This window comes from Streptopelia decaocto (assembly GCF_964273445.1).
Source record: "Streptopelia decaocto genome assembly, chromosome: 22".
In the NCBI taxonomy this organism is placed as follows: Eukaryota; Metazoa; Chordata; class Aves; order Columbiformes; family Columbidae; genus Streptopelia; species Streptopelia decaocto.
Window position 1 is genome coordinate 6664797 of NC_138677.1, and position 15042 is coordinate 6679838.

General features: G+C 71.9%; 2 protein-coding genes across 5 annotated transcripts in view; one reads left to right on the forward strand and one right to left on the reverse strand.

Annotated features, from left to right (window-relative positions):
• The window catches only part of COL1A1 (collagen type I alpha 1 chain), a gene marked incomplete at its 3' end in the record, with an annotated part of 54339 nt that overhangs the window by 6786 nt on the left and 32511 nt on the right, over positions 1-15042 (reverse strand). The window lies entirely within an intron of this gene.
• ITGA3 (integrin subunit alpha 3) lies at positions 2098-14796 on the forward strand. Of its 4 annotated transcripts, XM_082070907.1 has the most exons (26): positions 2098-2662; positions 6847-6968; positions 7053-7135; positions 7536-7785; positions 7872-7955; positions 8310-8517; positions 8726-8919; positions 8987-9075; positions 9160-9287; positions 9388-9474; positions 9609-9676; positions 9906-10042; positions 10300-10446; positions 10525-10622; positions 10715-10880; positions 10960-11028; positions 11111-11190; positions 11361-11438; positions 11597-11699; positions 11772-11942; positions 12043-12156; positions 12247-12360; positions 12789-12887; positions 12970-13095; positions 13476-13630; positions 13835-13942. In XM_082070907.1, exons 1-25 carry the CDS (start codon positions 2448-2450, stop codon positions 13584-13586), a joined length of 3141 nt encoding a protein of 1046 aa, XP_081927033.1. In that variant the 5' UTR covers positions 2098-2447; the 3' UTR covers positions 13587-13630; positions 13835-13942. The 4 variants fall into 4 exon arrangements, with proteins under 4 accessions (XP_081927033.1, XP_081927031.1, XP_081927032.1 ...); XM_082070905.1 differs by lacking the exon at positions 13476-13630 and having other exon boundaries at positions 13835-14796; XM_082070906.1 differs by having other exon boundaries at positions 13476-13978.

Consider the following 15042-nt stretch of genomic DNA (forward strand, 5'->3'; position numbering starts at 1 on the left):
CAGAGCCCCCCCGCCTCGTGAGTGGGGGAACCTCATGTACCCCAAAACTTGCCATCCTGCACCTGCCCCCTGGGGACACGGGGGCAGCGCCAAGCGCTGATTGTGGGGACACCCACGGGGGGATCTGTGCCCCCTCCTACCGCTGATCCCCCCACTGCCCTAAGAGCCCCCCCCCGTGTCACCCCGCCCGGGCCCCCACCACCCCCAGCACTGTCCCCAGCGCTGTCCCCAGCGCTGTCCCCAGCCATCCCCGAGGCCAGCACTGGGAGGGGGGAGAAGGGCTTTGGAGGGGACTTTTATTTTGGTGGGGGGGTCTCTGCCTCTGCCGGTGGGTCCGCACCCCGAGAGGGGCTGGGGAGCTGGGGGCCGACCCTGGAGCCTGGCCGGGCCTTTTCCCTTCCTGTCGCCCTGTGTCCCCCCCGACCCCCCCGCAGCGCGGTGCGGTGCGATGGCGCCACCTGACGGCCCCACGGGGCAGCCGGGCCCCGCCGCACCGGGAGTTCGGGTCCCGGCCCTGACAACAGCGCCGGGGCACGAATAACGTGAATGAACAATAGAAATGTGAACGAAATGGAAACGGGAATGGAGAAATAGAAATTAGAATTAAAAATCATAGAAATAATAGAAATAGTAACAGAAGTAGTAATAGAAATAGTAATAGAAATAACAGAAACAGAAATAGAAACATAAATAACAGAAAGAAATGAGCTCGAGGTGGGTTCCCGAGGGCAGCAGCGTGACCCGGCAGCCGGGGGTGACGGGTTTGCCCCCCCGCCTGGGAAATGTAATTTGAGAACAGAGGAATCAATGCAGAGCGGCGGGAGCGCCCGGGCCGGCCCAGCGCCGCCGTCCGCGCTGCGGGAGCCCCGCGGGTCCTGCCCGGGGAGGTTTCCCGGGCCCCCAGCGCGGCCGTCCCCGCAGCCGGACCGTCCCCAGCGCCGGTTCCTGCTGGGAGAGGGTTTCTGCAGCAGGAAAAGCCGGTTCGGGAGCTGCAGGCCGGGAGGGGAGCGGGGCACAAACAGGGAGCAGGTCTGTGCAGTCCTGAACCAGTTCGGCGCTGGGAGGCACTGGTGCCGCGGGCTCCTCGGCCAGGCTGGCGCTTGCTGAAGCACCAAAACCCGGGAGCTCCTAGGGGGAGGGAACTGGCCGGGGGGGTCCAGTTTGGCAGTATCGGGGCGCCCGCCGGTCTCTGCACGGGGGGCTGGCAGGGCTGAGCGCAGGGACAAGGGACGCCCCGCCGCCTCTGTCCCGCAGGAGGTTCAGGGGGGTACCCGAGATGCCGGGTTGGATCCCCGCGTGTCCCCCTCTCTGCCACAGCCGCGGGGGGACCCGCAGGACGGGCCCTCCCGCCCCCACCAGCATCCTTGGGCGGACGTCACCACCTAGTGGCCTTTCGGGGTGACGACACCCCCGTGGGTGCTGCCACCGGCCGGGCACACACCCTTCTCGAGGTGTGAACGCCCCCCGGGTGCCGCCCCGCCTGCTGTTAACGCCCTGCTGGGCGGCAGCCGAGGCCGCAGGGCGAGCCCCTGAAACACTCGGCAGCCCCGTGGGCACAGAAAGGGACCCATTTTGCCCCCAAATGTCCCCAAGATCGCGGGGGACACACTGGTCACCTGGGCAGGGCTCTTTGTCCCTGTGGCGAGGGCTGTGTCAGAGACAAAACCCACCGGTCCCCAGGGACGTGACGGGTGTTTGGGGTGCCCCGGGCCGGGATCGGGGCCAGCCCACGCTGGGGGACAAGGACGGGGACACGGGACAAGGGACAGAGGACAGGGCCGGGTGCCAGAGCGCTGTGCCGGCTGTGGCAGGTCTGCCCTTGGGACTGTCTCCTGCGCCGTCACTCTTTCCAGTGACATTGTGCCAGGACACGGGGACATCGGGGTGGGGGACACAGGACATCCTGCGGCACCCCCCCTGCCCGGGGGGGCACTTCCCCCCCGCCCACCCACGGGTTTCCTGGCACGGGTGGGAGCGGCACGCTGGCTCCCGGTGACCTCAGCCGGGCTGGGGACCGCGGCGGCCACCGCTGCCGCCTCCCGGGGGGACGCGGTGATGCTGCGGCTGCCGCCGCCTTCCCGCCCATGGGGACCGATCCTGGGGGTCGGGGCTGGGGGAGCCCGCACTGTCGCGTGCACGCCCGGCGCACGAGCGGAATTCCCCGTGCTCGTGCACGCGCGTGGGCGGGGCGGGTGACCCGGTATGGGCGTGGGCGGGGCCTGCGCCACCGCGCGTGCTCCCGCCGCCCGCTGTGCACGCGCAGGTGTGGCCACGCCTCCCCCGTGCGCACGCGCGGGGCGGCCCCCGCCCTCCCGCAGGTGCCCGGTGCGGGGGGTGTGCGGCCCCTTTAAGGGGAGTGCCCGGAAGGGCGCGCGCCCCGCCCGGCCCCGCCCCACAGCGCACCGGCCCCGGTGGGGCGCGGCCGCGGGTCCGGGCCGGTGCGGGACATGGCGGGAGGGCGGCGGCGGCTGCTCCCGCTCCCTCTGCCGGGGCTGCTGCGGCTGCTCCCCGCGCTGCTCCCGGTGCTCCCCGCGCTGCTCCCCGCCGCCGCCTTCAACCTGGACCTCACCTTCCCGGTGCTCAAGGAGGGCGCGACCCCCGACGGCTTCTTCGGCTTCTCGGTAGCGCTGCACCAGCAGACCGAGCAGCAGGAGCGGAGCCTGTGAGTGCGGGGGGGCACGGGCGGGGGGCCCTGCGGCGGCAGCGGGGTCTCAGGCCGGGGGGGATCCCTGGGGAGTGCGGGTCCCCCGGGCAGGACAAAGGTCCCGGGGTGCGCCGGGGGAGGAGCTGCGGGGAGGGGGCGGCCGGGGGTGTGGGTGCGGGGGGGTCTCTCGAGGGAGGAAGCGGCCCCGGAGCCCCGAGCTCAGCGTGCGGGGATGTCCCCGGGCGGTTGCGTAGCCCCTCGTGTCCCCCCTGCACCTCTGCCCGGCTCCGGTAGCTCCTCCCGGGGAACCTGTTGAGCTGCGGTTCCTGCAGCCGCGCGGAGCCCCAACAAAAGCCCTTTCAGCCGGTGCACTCGCCGTGCGGTCGCGCCGCTGTCCCCGCGGGCGGCGTCCCCGGCCCCTCCCGGCCCGAGGTGCGATGCCGAGGTGCGTGTCGGTGCGGGGGGCAGGCGCCGGGGCCGGGCCGGGGCTTCCTCGCCCGGGGGGCACAGGTTTGTGCGGGCTCGGCCTCCGTGGAGCTCCGGCTGCGGGGGTCCTGCGGACCCCAGGGCTCCCTGCTGCCCGCTGTGCCGTGCGCGGGACCCGCGGCAGCTGCTGGACGGAGGCATCTGCTGCTCCGCATTCCAGAGATGCATTTCGGCCGCTCGCCCGCCTGTTGTTGCTCGGTCCGGGAGCGAGGCCGTTCCCGCGGAGCAGCTGCGGGGGTGCAGGAGCCGGCCCGGCGCGCCGGGGACCCTCCTCCCCACAGGGACACGGTGGCTCCTGGCCACGGCCGCGGGTGTCGGAGCCGCTGGCAGGGGACATCGACGTCGGGGTCCTGGCTGGCACGGGGACAGACCAGCTCACGCGTCTTCCCGAGACGCTGGCAGCGCTGGTTCCTTGGCCTCGGGGGTTTTGGGGAGCTCTGGCCCAGCAGGAGCTCGTGCTCCCCCGGCGTGGGCCACGTGGCCCGTGCGTGTCTGAGCGCGGTGCTGGCCGAGCGGTGGCTGCGCTGCGGGCGCTCGAGAGGCTTCGGAGCGTGAAACCCCGGGGGATTTGCACCCCTTCCCTGGGAGCCCTGCTGCCCGTCCCCGTCGGGAGGGGGACAGGACGGGGTGCTGAGCAGGGGGGCAAACCCGCTCCCCGCAGCCCCGGTGGCAGCTCCTGTGCCCTTTGCTCACCAGGCACATCCTCGCAGGTTCGGCCTCACCGCAGCCGGGTGGGACAGGAAGGGGACACTTCCTGCTGCCATCATCCCGCTGGGGGTGTCCCGTGATCTGTGCTGGGGGGCGGCAGGGATGCTCTGCAGCATGGGGGGCAGCTGCTTCCCGGCCGGGCTGGCGCGGCCGCCGTGACACCCGCGTTCCCCCACCTCGGCTCCAGAGATGTTTTTCGTGTCCCGGAGCTGTGCCCATGCAAAGGTTTGTTTGCTCGCTCCTCCCCGCGCCAGGTGAGGGTGAGGTGGGAGCCTTATCTGCCGCCCTGAGGTTAACAAACTGCTTTGGCTGCCGGAGCCAGGTCTGGCTGCTGCCGTGGCTCAGACATGGGGGGTTTGGCTTGGGGCTGCGTTAGCAGGACCTGGCTGTGCCGGGAAATCCTGACCCGTGCGGGTTTGGGGTCCCTGAACAGCATAGGGAAACTGAGGCACAGCGTGTTTGTGGGAGGAGAGGCCGGCAGCCGGGCCAGCTGGGTTCCCTCTTTCCCTCCCCCTCGCCTGGTTTTGTGCCAATTGCCAGAGCCGGCCCGGCCAACCTCCCCCCGCCTTGGCCGGGTCCTGCGGGGCTGCGGCTCCTTGGCAGGCGGAGGGGGGACGGATGTGGGGCCAGCGCCCGGGGGGTCATCCATCCATCCGTCCATCCGTCCGTCCATCCCTCGCTGCTCCCAGGAGCCATCTCTTCCCCTCCCGCCTCCTTCCTGGTGCGGGCATCAGCAGCTTTGCCTGCTCAGGGCTGGGGGGGATCGATCGTCAGGCCACCCTGCTGCCAACACGGCCACCCGAGCTGGGCTCTGCCTGCGGGCAGGGCTGGGGGCTGCGGAGCCCCCTCCTGCCTTGGCGCTCGCCCCCGAGCACACGGGGATGGATGTGGTGCAGACGGGCTGCTCCCGGCTATGCCCCCCCGGCCAACCGGGGCACATTGACACTGCAAGGCCTCCCGCATTCCTGCCTCTCTTCCCGCCCCCCCGCGCTGCCTCCGCTGCCCGAGCTCAAGGCGTGGGCTGAGCCCATCTCCTTGTGCCCCCCGGGGAGCACCGGTGCCAAAAACTGGTCCTGCCGTCCCCGCCACGGGAGCCCCGGCATCCCGGCTCCCGTGTGTTCCGGGGCAGCTGGGCTCCGGTGGCACCTTGAGGCACACGCGGGTGGGGGGACGCCTGTGCATGTCCCCCCCACTCCGGTGGGGCTCAGAAGCCCCTGGCATCCCATGGCCCCCCAGGAGCAGCGCCTGCGGGTGGGCTGCCGTGCCGGGAGCCGTGGCTGGAGGCAGGAGCCGCCGGAGCCGCTTGGCTCGGGCCGGTTTTCCCCCGGGACCCGCGGGACCCCTGAGCAGCCATGGCGGCTGGGAAGGGCTTTGCCAGGAGCCGGGGTGCGGCCGAGCCGGGACCACCCGGGCAGCCTGGGGGCCCGTCCTGGCCGGGGAGCCCCTGGAAGGGGCCGCGTGCCTGTCCCTGTCCCCAGGAGCGGGGGTGGGCAGCACCCCGGGCTGCGGGTCCTGCTGGGGCTCGGGGTGGGGGCAGGACCCCCCGATTCTCCCCCGGCCCCGGGTCCCGCAGCTGCACTGAGTCACCTCCCCTTCAGGTGAGTCACCGGCTGTCACTCGGGTTCGGGGGGCAGATTCCTGTGTGCCAGGCTGGGCGGGTCAGGAAGAGCCGCCCCCCTCGCTGTGCCCTCACCTTCGCACCGCACGCTGGCCTTTCTGGGTGTCCCCAGCCCAGCATTCCGGGGGGAGCGGACCCCCCGTTACACCCCTCCGGGGGCTCTTCTGTGGCTCAGCGCCGCCGCCCCCACCTGCAGCGTCTGGCTGAGGCGGCGGTGCCGCCGGCGGTGCCCGTCACCGGGCGCAGGGCCCGGCGTGCCGGGGCGGGGGCTGCCGGGGGCCCCACATTCCTGCTGCGCCTGGGCTTTGACTCAGCCGCCCGGCGCTGCCCGGACGCGCCCGCGGCCCCGCGCTCCCAGCGCTCCCTGCGCTGCCGCCCGCGGCGCTGGAGGGGACAGCGCCCGGTCCCTGCTGAGAACCCCCCGGCTCGTTATCCCGGTGCCCTGCGGCCGGGCCTGGGGCTGCGGCAGCTGCCCGGGTGCCGGTGCCCCGTCCCACCACCAGGACGGCCGCGCTTCCCCCGCTGGCACCACGCGGCCGTGCCTCCCCGTGCCATTGTCCCCACTGTCCCCAGGGACGGCCGGCGGAAAGGCCGGTCCTTCCGCAGCCCCCCGGGCACGCCGGCCGCTGCTGCCTGCGGGTCCCCAGCCTCTCCCCAAGGCTGGGGGTCCAGGTGGGCGCTGGGGTCCCTTCAGCATCTCCTTGGAGCCCCCGGGGGCTGAGCGCACGTGGAGCTGTGGGTGCCGCATTCCCGGCCTGGGCGCCCCTCCAGGGATGCCAATGTCCTCCCCCCGCGTGGCACCGCCGTGACTCAACCGGGCTGCCCGTGCCCCCCCAGGAGCCTGAGTCACCCCGGAAGGTGCTGCCCGGGGGTGGACAAGCCTGGACCTGCTGGGAAGGGGGTGCCCGTGTGCCCCCCCGGAGCGGGTCCCAGCTCCTGCTCCCGGGTGTCTCCCCCGGTTCCGCCGGGACGCGCGTTCCCGGCGCGGGGGTGCGCCCGTCCGGGGACACGGCGCAGCTGCGCGGGCCCGGCTGCTGCGGCTCAAAGGTTGGCCGGGACTGTTTACAGAGCGGGGGGGCCCGTGCTGGCGCAGCGGGTTGTGCCGAGTGGCTCCTGGCTTCGCTGTCCCCGTGGGGCCGCGTGCGAGGTTTGGGGGTGTCAGCCCGACCCACCGCACCAGGACGGGGGGCCCAGCTGTGGGCACAGGCCGGGGTTGGGTCCTGCCAGGACCGTGTCCGTCTGTCGGTCGCCCATCGGGGTCTGTCTCTCCACCCCCTCCCCGCAGCAGCCTGAGTATCCTTGCACCCCCAAAATGGTGCGAAGGGCATTGGGGTGGCTGGACCCGCTGCTCCCCCACCGCCCACCCACCTCCCCCTCCGCTGCCCCCCAGGCTGCTGGTCGGGGCCCCCCAGGATGTGGAGCTGACGAACGGCACGCGGACGGGCGCTGTCTACGCCTGTCCCCTCAGCGGCTCCACCAGCGACTGCCAGCGCCTCGACATCGAGCTGAAGAGTGCGTGAGCACCCCGGGGCACCCCAAAGCGCGCGGGGCGCGGGGTGGAGGGCCCGTCTCTCACGCTGTCTGTTCCTCGCCCAGGCGAGCCGGACAAGGCCATCATCGACGGCATGTGGCTGGGGGTGACGGTGGCCAGCCAGCGGCAGCCGGCGGGGCGGGTGCTGGTGAGTGCGGCGCACGCCGGTAGCCACGTTACACACGCTGCCCTGGCTCCCGGCGCTCGTGTGTGCGGTGCCGAGCTGCCACCTTGCACGGGGGCGCTGGCGCCTGCTCGTGCTTGCACGTGGGCCCTGCGCGCGTCCCCAGCGCGGTGGCACTGGGCAGGGGCGCTGCAGGGACCCCCTGTCACTCCCCTGTCACCCCCGTCCCTGGGGCAGCTGTGGGGCGATGGGATGCAGGGACCCGTCTCCGGGTGGGTGCGGGGGGGTTGGCGCCCTGGGGAGCTCCGGGGTGGCGGGACAGCGTCCTCCCACGTGGACACGGCAGCCGGGTGCTGCTGTGGCACGCGGCGGGGGCGTGTCCGCGCCCCGTGGGGGCGGCGGGCGCTGAGGGCCGGTCCCGCAGGCCTGCGCCCACCGCTACACGCGGGTGCTGTGGTCGGGCAGCGAGGACCAGCGGCGCATGGTGGGCCGGTGCTTCGTGCGCGGCAACGACCTGCGGCTGGACCTGGGCGACGAGTGGCAGACGTACCACCACGAGATGTGCAACACCAACACCGACACCGACGAGACCGGCATGTGCCAGATGGGCACCAGCGCCGGCTTCACCGCCAACATCATCTACTTCGGGGCGCCCGGCGCGTATAACTGGCAGGGTACGAGTGCACGCACGCGTGTGTTCACACGTGCTGCGGGCGTGCGAGGGGCTGCCCCCACCACGTGGGTAACCCCCCCATTGTAGGCACCAACTACATGCTGCAGCGGGAGATGTGGGACCTGCACGACTTCTCCTACCCCAACGAGAAGAACGGCAACACCTACATAGGTGGGGGCGGGGGGGGGGGTCCCGTCAGGGGATTCGGGGGAGGTTTGGGGAGGTGGATTTAGGGGGAACTTTGGGGATGGGTGTTAAAGGGGGGTGGGGTTTAGGGAGGCTCCGAGCCCCCCAGGGATGGTGTGAGCAGGGGGCAGTGGTGATACCGCGGTGTCCGGGGGGATGTGGGTCATGGAGGGAACGTGGGTTCGGGGGGGGTGTGGGGCCATGGTGGGGGAGATGGGTTCTGGGGGGCATGTGGGGTCATGGAGGGAACGTGGGTTCTGGGGGGGATGTGGGGTCACGCGGGGGAGATGGTTCTGGGGGATGTGGGTCCCGGCGGGTCTGGCTGACGCTGCCGCGCAGGGTACACGGCGGAGGTCGGCCGCGCGGTGCTGCAGCAGGACGCGGTGACGCTGGTGACGGGCGCCCCGCGGTACCGGCACACGGGGGCCGTGCTGCTGCTGAGCCGCAGCCCCCAGCAGACGCTGCGCCGCCGCCTCCTGCTCCCCGGCCCGCAGGTCGGCTCCTACTTCGGCAGCGCCGTGGCCCTGGCCGACCTCAACAGCGACGGGTGAGGGGGCCCGGGCCTCTGCGGGGGGGGTCTCTGCTGGGGCGCCCCGCAGCACCGGGGCTCTGTGGGTCACAGCCCCGGGCGCAGCTATGGGGGAATTTTGGGGCGAGTCGTCTCTACGGCTCTGGGGGGTCCCCATGCTCCCAGTGTGCCGGGGGGGGGTGTCGTGTTGCAGCCCCCAGCCCCAAGTGGCCCCTTGGCCCCACAGGTGGCAGGACCTGGTGGTGGGGGCCCCCCACTACTTCGAGCGCAAGCAGGAGGTGGGGGGCGCCGTGTACATCTACATGAACGAAGTGGGGGGGTTCCAGCCGCACCCCAGCCTGGTCCTCACCGGCCCCAGCTCCTCGGGCTTCGGCTTCGCTGTCGCCAGCATCGGGGACATCAACCAGGACGGCTTCCAGGGTACGGGGCCGGGGGGGTGCCGGGGGGGTGGGCGCGCCGCGGGGCTGACCCTGCTCCGTCCCCGCAGACATCGCCGTGGGGGCGCCGTTCGAGGGGCCCGGCAAGGTCTACATCTACCACAGCAGCGCGGGGGGGCTCCTGCCCCAGCCCCGGCAGGTACCGGCCCCGGGGGCCCCTCAGCGGGGCGGGTGACCCCCGGTCGTGGGGCTGGGAGCAGTGGGTGACCCCCCCAAACCGCAGGTGATCAGCGGGTCGGAGCTGGGCCTGCGCACCTTCGGGTACGCGCTGAGCGGGGGGCTGGACGTGGACGGGAACTCGTACCCCGACCTGCTGGTGGGCAGCCTGGCCGAGAGGGTCGTCCTGCTCAGGTGGGACCCGCGCCCCCCCGTAACCCCCCCGCGCCCCCGCCCTCCTCGCGGGGGGGTCCGTGCTGCCGCGGGGGCTCAGCCGACCCCCATCTCTGCCCAGGGCTCGGCCCGTGATCAACATCCTGAACAAGACCTTCACGGTGACGCCCAGCAAGGTGGACCCTGCCCGCTGCACCCCCGACTCCTGGTGAGCCCCCCGCAGCCGGGCCGGCGCTGCGGTGCTCCGGCGCTGCGGTGCTCCGGCGCTGCGGTGCTGCGGCGCTGCGGTGCTCCAGTGCTGCGGCGCTGGCGGCTGCGCTCACGGCCCCTTTGCCCCCCCAGCATCACGGTGACCGTCTGCTTCTCCTACAACCAGAGCACCGGGGACCCCACCTACAAGGAGAACATCAGTGAGTGCCCGGGGGTGCGGCATGGGGGGGTCCCCAGCGCTCATGTGCGCGTGGGGGTGTCCCCAGCGCTCGTGCAAAGGTGTGTGCGGGGGGGTGTGAGCACACATTTGGAGAGGGCACACACGCACGTGTTGGCACGTGGGGACGTGCACGTTGTGTGCACAAGGGATGTGTGTGTACAAGGGATGTGTTGGAGACACACGCGTGTGCGACACCCCGTCTCCGCCAGCCTTGCAGTACACGCTGGAGGCAGACAGGGACCGGCACGCCCCCCGGGTCCGCTTTTTGGGGACCCACTCTGCCACCTACCACGGCACCTTCTCCATGCCCGAGACCCGCTGTGAATCCAAGGAGCTGCTGCTGCTGGTGAGTGTGCGAGTGCGCACGCGTGTGTGTGTGTGTGTGTCTGTGTGTGTCTGTGTGTGTGTGTGTCCCAGCTCCTGGGAGGGGGATGGTCTGGGGTGCTGAGGGTCTTGGGAGCAGGGGGGCCAGGAGCAGAGCTGGCAGTCCGTCTGTCCGTCCCTCCGCCCATCCTGTAGCCATTGCTGGGTCCTGGTGCCCGTGGCTGGAGCTGGGGGGCTGTGGGTGGGTCAGAGCTTTGCTGTGGTTTCTGCCCCCCGCAGGACAACGTCCGTGACAAGCTGCACCCCATCGTGCTCTCCATGAACTACTCGCTGCTGGAGAAGAGCAGGGAGTTCCAGCTGGGGCCCCACTCGCTCGACGCCTTCCCCGTCCTCAACCAGGACCAGGCCCACCAGAACGAGACCAAGGTGGGGAGCGCGGAGCTGCAGACCCCCGAGCCTGGCCGGGGTGGCCCTGGGCTCACGGGGGCCGCCCTGTCCCTCCAGATCGAGTTCCAGAAAGAGTGCGGCTCCGACAACAAGTGCTACAGCAACCTGCAGCTCCAGAGCAGCTTCGTCACCGAGCAGAACCAGCCGCTGCCCAGGTGACAGCGGGTCCCTCGGCCCCCCCCGTCCCGCAGAGCCGCGGTCCCCGTGGCGCTGGGCCCCGAGCGCTGAGCGGGCGGTCCCTGCGCAGGCTGAACGGGACGCAGGTGCTGCAGTACAGCCGGGACGTGCGGAAGCTGCACCTGAGCGTCAACATCACCAACGCGCCCAGCACGGCCGCCAACGGCGAGGACGCGCACGAGGCGCTGCTCAGCGTCACCGCGCCGCCCAGCCTGCTGCCCTCCTCCGTGCGCCCGGTACGCGCCGGCCCCGCGTCCCCCAGCACCGGGGCGGCCTTTGCCAGGACCTTCCTCACCCTCGCGTTTTGGTCCCCAGAGCGGAGCCTGCACCTTTGCAGAGACGGTGCTGTGCGAGCTGGGCAACCCTTTCAAGAGGAACCAGAGGGTGAGTGTCCCCCCCGCTCCCCCGGCCGTTTCCGGGGGCCCGGCAGCCGGTGGCTGAGCGGCTCGCGGTCCCGGTGCCGCAGGCAGAGCTGATCATCACCTTCGAGGCCATCGGGATCACGCTGGACACGCGGGAGGTGCTGGTGTGGCTGGACCTGTCCACGTGAGTGTCCCCGGGCCGGGTCCTGCTCTGCCCGGTGCGAACGCGGCAGCGGGTCGGGATCGTGTCCGCGGCGGCGCGGGCTGGGAAGGCGGGGGGGCCCGGGGGGGCAGGACGGGCTCCTGCAGCTCCAGGGGGCTGCGGGGTGGGGTGCTGACCCGGAGCCTCGGCAGGCAAAGCACCCAGGAGGAGCTGCGGCCCGTGCTGGCCAGGCTGCTGGTGGAGTACGGCATCCAGTCCTCGCTGAGCGTGTGAGTGCGGGGCTGCGCCCCCGGCCCCCCCGCGCCCCCGGCCCCCCACGCTTGGCGGTATGAGGGGGTACAGCCCCCCGTGTCCCACAAATGGGACAGGGGAAGGCCCAGAGCCGCTCGCTGCCCCCGCCATGCCCGTCCCCCCATCGTGTCCCCAGCGCCCCCCCGCACGCGCAGTCTCACTTCAGCGGGACGGTGGTGGGCGAGTCGGCCATGCGGCGCGAGCAGGACGTGGGCAGCCCCCTCGCCTTCGACTTCCAGGTGAGCTGGGGGGCCGGGGGCCGGTGCCCGGGGGGCGGGAGCGCCGGTCTCCGTCCCCACTCTGCCCCACAGGTGACCACCAAGGGCGAGTCGCTGGGCGACCTGGGCACCATCCTGCTGGGCTTCGAGTGGCCCTACGAGGTCCCCAATGGCAAGTGGCTCCTGTACCCCACCGAGATCCTCGTCAACGGCAACGAGACCTGCCAGCCCCCCGGGGGGGTCATCAACCCGCTCAACCTCACCGTGAGTCACCTTGTCCCCGCTGCTGTGCCCAGACGTGTCCCTGCCGCGCTGCCGCGGGGGGGCAGACCTGCAGGGCACTGATGGGGCTTGTCCCCCCCAGCTGCTGCAGGACCAGGCTCCGTCCCGGCAGCGCCGGGAGCTGGAGCCCCCCCCGCCAGCAGAGCCCCCCGTCACCCTGGCCACTGCCAAGAAAGCCAAGTCGGAGGTGGTGCTGGTGAGTCGGGGGGGTCTGGCACACGTGACCCCCACCGGGACACCGGTGTGTTAGGGACGCTGGTTCCCCCCTGACCCCCCCATCTCCCAGAGCTGCTCCAAGGGCACCGCTCGCTGCATCTGGTTCGAGTGTCCCCTCCTGCACAGCCAGCACCCCGCCAGCCTCAGCGTGCGCGCCCGCGTCTGGAACAGCACCTTCATCGAGGTCAGGGCACCGGGGGGGGCAGCACCTTCATCGAGGTCAGGGCACTGGGGGGGGCAGCACCTTCATCGAGGTCAGGGCAGCGGGGGGGGCAGCACCTTCATCGAGGTCAGGGGCACGGGGGGGGGCAGCACCTTCATCGAGGTCAGGGGCACGGAGGGGGGCAGCACCTTCATCGAGGTCAGGGGCACGGGGGGCACTCGGGGGCAGCACCTTCATGGAGGCCAGCGTGCCTGGGGCGCTGAGGGGTCGGTGCAGCCCTATGGCACAGCCAGGGCGATGGGGGTCAGGGCTGCTCCCTTGGGGACAGCGTTGGAACAGGGCACCGAGTCTGCCAGCTCAGCCCAGCAGCTGACAGCCCTTCCTGTCCCCCCGTCACCCCTGTCCCCCCGTCACCCCTGTCCCCCACTTCCATCATCTGTGCCCCCCAGGACTACCGGGACTTTGACCGGGTGAAGGTGGACGGCACGGCCACGCTTTTCCTCCGGACCCACGTCCCCACCATCAGCATGAGGAACCACACGGTGCGGGTGAGCGACGCCGGAGCCCCTTTCTGGGAGGGACGGGGGCAGCGGGAGCTCTTCCCGACACGGCTCTTCCCGGCCCCCCCAGTTCTCGGTGGACGTGGACTCGGAGCTGACGGAGGAGCAGCCGCCCGAGATCGCGCTGTGGCTGGTGCTGGTGGCCGTGGCGGCCGGGCTGCTGCTGCTGGGGCTCATCATCCTGCTGCTCTGGAAGGTGAGGGGCCGGGGCGCTGGGACCCGCGGGCTTGGGGCGCTGGTGGCTGCCGTCCCCCCCGGGGAAGGTGCCCCCCGGGGAAGGTGCCCGGCTGCCGAGCGATGAGGAAGAGGAGCAGAGCAAATCCTGATGTGTCTCAGTGCAAAACAAACCAAACCCCGAGGGGGGCTGGGCGACGACACCCCCTGCCCCACGGCTCCCACCCCCTGTGCTGCGGGGCCCGGCGGCTCCGGCCCCTTGGGCGTCCCTGGGGCGTCTCTGGGCCCCCTCTCTGGCCAGGAGGGGCTGTGTGGGTCTGTAGGGCCAACCCCACCGCACCCCGGGGCTGGGGGCGCAGGGGGCGGCCCGGAGCACCGTCCCCTGACCCTGTCCCCCCGCAGTGCGGTTTCTTCCGGCGGGCCAACACGCGCGCCATGTACGAGGCCAAGGGCCAGAAGGCAGAGATGCGGATCCAGCCCTCGGAGACCAAGCGCCTGACGGACGACTACTAACGGGGGTGGCCCCGCCGCCCCCGGGCGCCCGCGCCCCCCCATTGGTAATGCCCCGCGGGGCCCGGCTGCAGCGGCAGCCGCCTCTTCAGCCTCTTCTCCAGCCTCTTCTCCTCCTCGCTGCCTCGGCTCCTCCTGGACCCCGCGGGGGCTCCGTGCTGCCGCTCGCGCTGCTCTCCATCGCCTTGGGGGTCTCTCCTTCGCCCCGCGCTGCCCCTGCAGCCCCCTGACCCTCTGCCCTCTCCCCCCAGTGCCACTTCTTCCAGCGGACCCGCTACTACCGGATCATGCCCAAGCACCAGGCGGTGAGGATCCGGCAGGAGCAGCGGCACCGGCCCGGCGGCCGCAAGAAACTCTGGGTGACCAGATGGCAGGAGCCCGAGAAGTACTACTGACCCCCCCAACCCCCGGGGAGCACCAGGGCCCCTGCTGGACTTTGCACAAGTGCATCTCCCCCCCCCCATCTGCATCCCCCCCGGACGCGGCCGCATCCCGGCCTTGGCTTCGGCGCCCCCTGTCCCCTTCCCGGGCTGGCCCCCCGCAGCCCGGCTCTTGCACGCTCGTGCCTTGCACGCTCACGGGGACCAGCCCCACACGTGCCTCCCTGTCCCCTGACGTGACCGCTGCTGGTCTCAAAGTGCCTTCTCCTTCCCCCGCGCAGACACTCCTCCCGCCGGGTCCCGCACCCCTCCTTGCACGCCGGGGCACGTCCTTGCACGCCAGGACACGCTCGCCCCCCCGCATCCCCCTCCCTGGGTGTGGGACTCCCCTGGGCTGTGTCCCCATGGCTCCGTGCTGGGGGGTGCTGGGGGCTGCTCCTTCTTCCTCTGCCTCCTCCTCCCTGAAGCAGCACAGGGCCCCGATCCTGCATGCTGACCCCCGTCCCCATCTGCCCTGGACGCAGCTTTGGCTTTGGGGGTGCAGAACCTCATCCCCGGGGGGTGTCCCGCCGCGGGCGCTGCTGGAGGTTAAGTTATTCCGTGTCCCCTGTGGCTGTTTTGCTGAGCCCTGGAGCGTGGTCGGTACTGGGGGCTGGGAGCCCCACGCCCCCTCCCTGTTCCCCCGCCGCTGGGGCCCAATAAACCTCGCTCCGGGATTTGTAACCCCGCGTCTGCTCGTGTCCGGCACCGGCGTGGGGCGGGGGGGCTGCTGGGGAAACCTGGTGCTTTGGGGATTTTTGTGGGGGGTGGAATAGGCTGTTGTTGGGGGGTAATACGGTAGACGGTGTTGGGGTAACCCCGCGGGGCCCTGGGGGCCAAGCCCACCCCCGGGGGAGCGACGGGTTCAGCGGGCGGCTCCGCGCCGCGACCGAAGGGGTTACAGCGGGGGGCGTGGTCAGCGGCGAGGGGGCGTGGCACGCCCGGGGGGTGGGGCTAAAGCGAGGGGCGGGGGCTGCGGCAGTGCGGCCGCTGATTGGCGGCGGGCGGGTTGTTTGCGCGCGGCACGGCGGGGCGGGGCC

What these genes read in the sequence shown, in the direction of transcription:
- ITGA3 (XM_082070905.1), top strand. Translation starts at nt 2,448, where the DNA reads ATGGCGGGAGGGCGGCGGCGGCTGCTCCCGCTCCCTCTGCCGGGGCTG. An exon ending in AGCCGGCGGGGCGGGTGCTG is followed by an intron (nt 7,136 to 7,535) that starts GTGAGTGCGGCG and finishes CCGGTCCCGCAG; the next exon opens with GCCTGCGCCCACCGCTACAC. An exon ending in CCAAGTCGGAGGTGGTGCTG is followed by an intron (nt 12,157 to 12,246) that starts GTGAGTCGGGGG and finishes CCCATCTCCCAG; the next exon opens with AGCTGCTCCAAGGGCACCGC.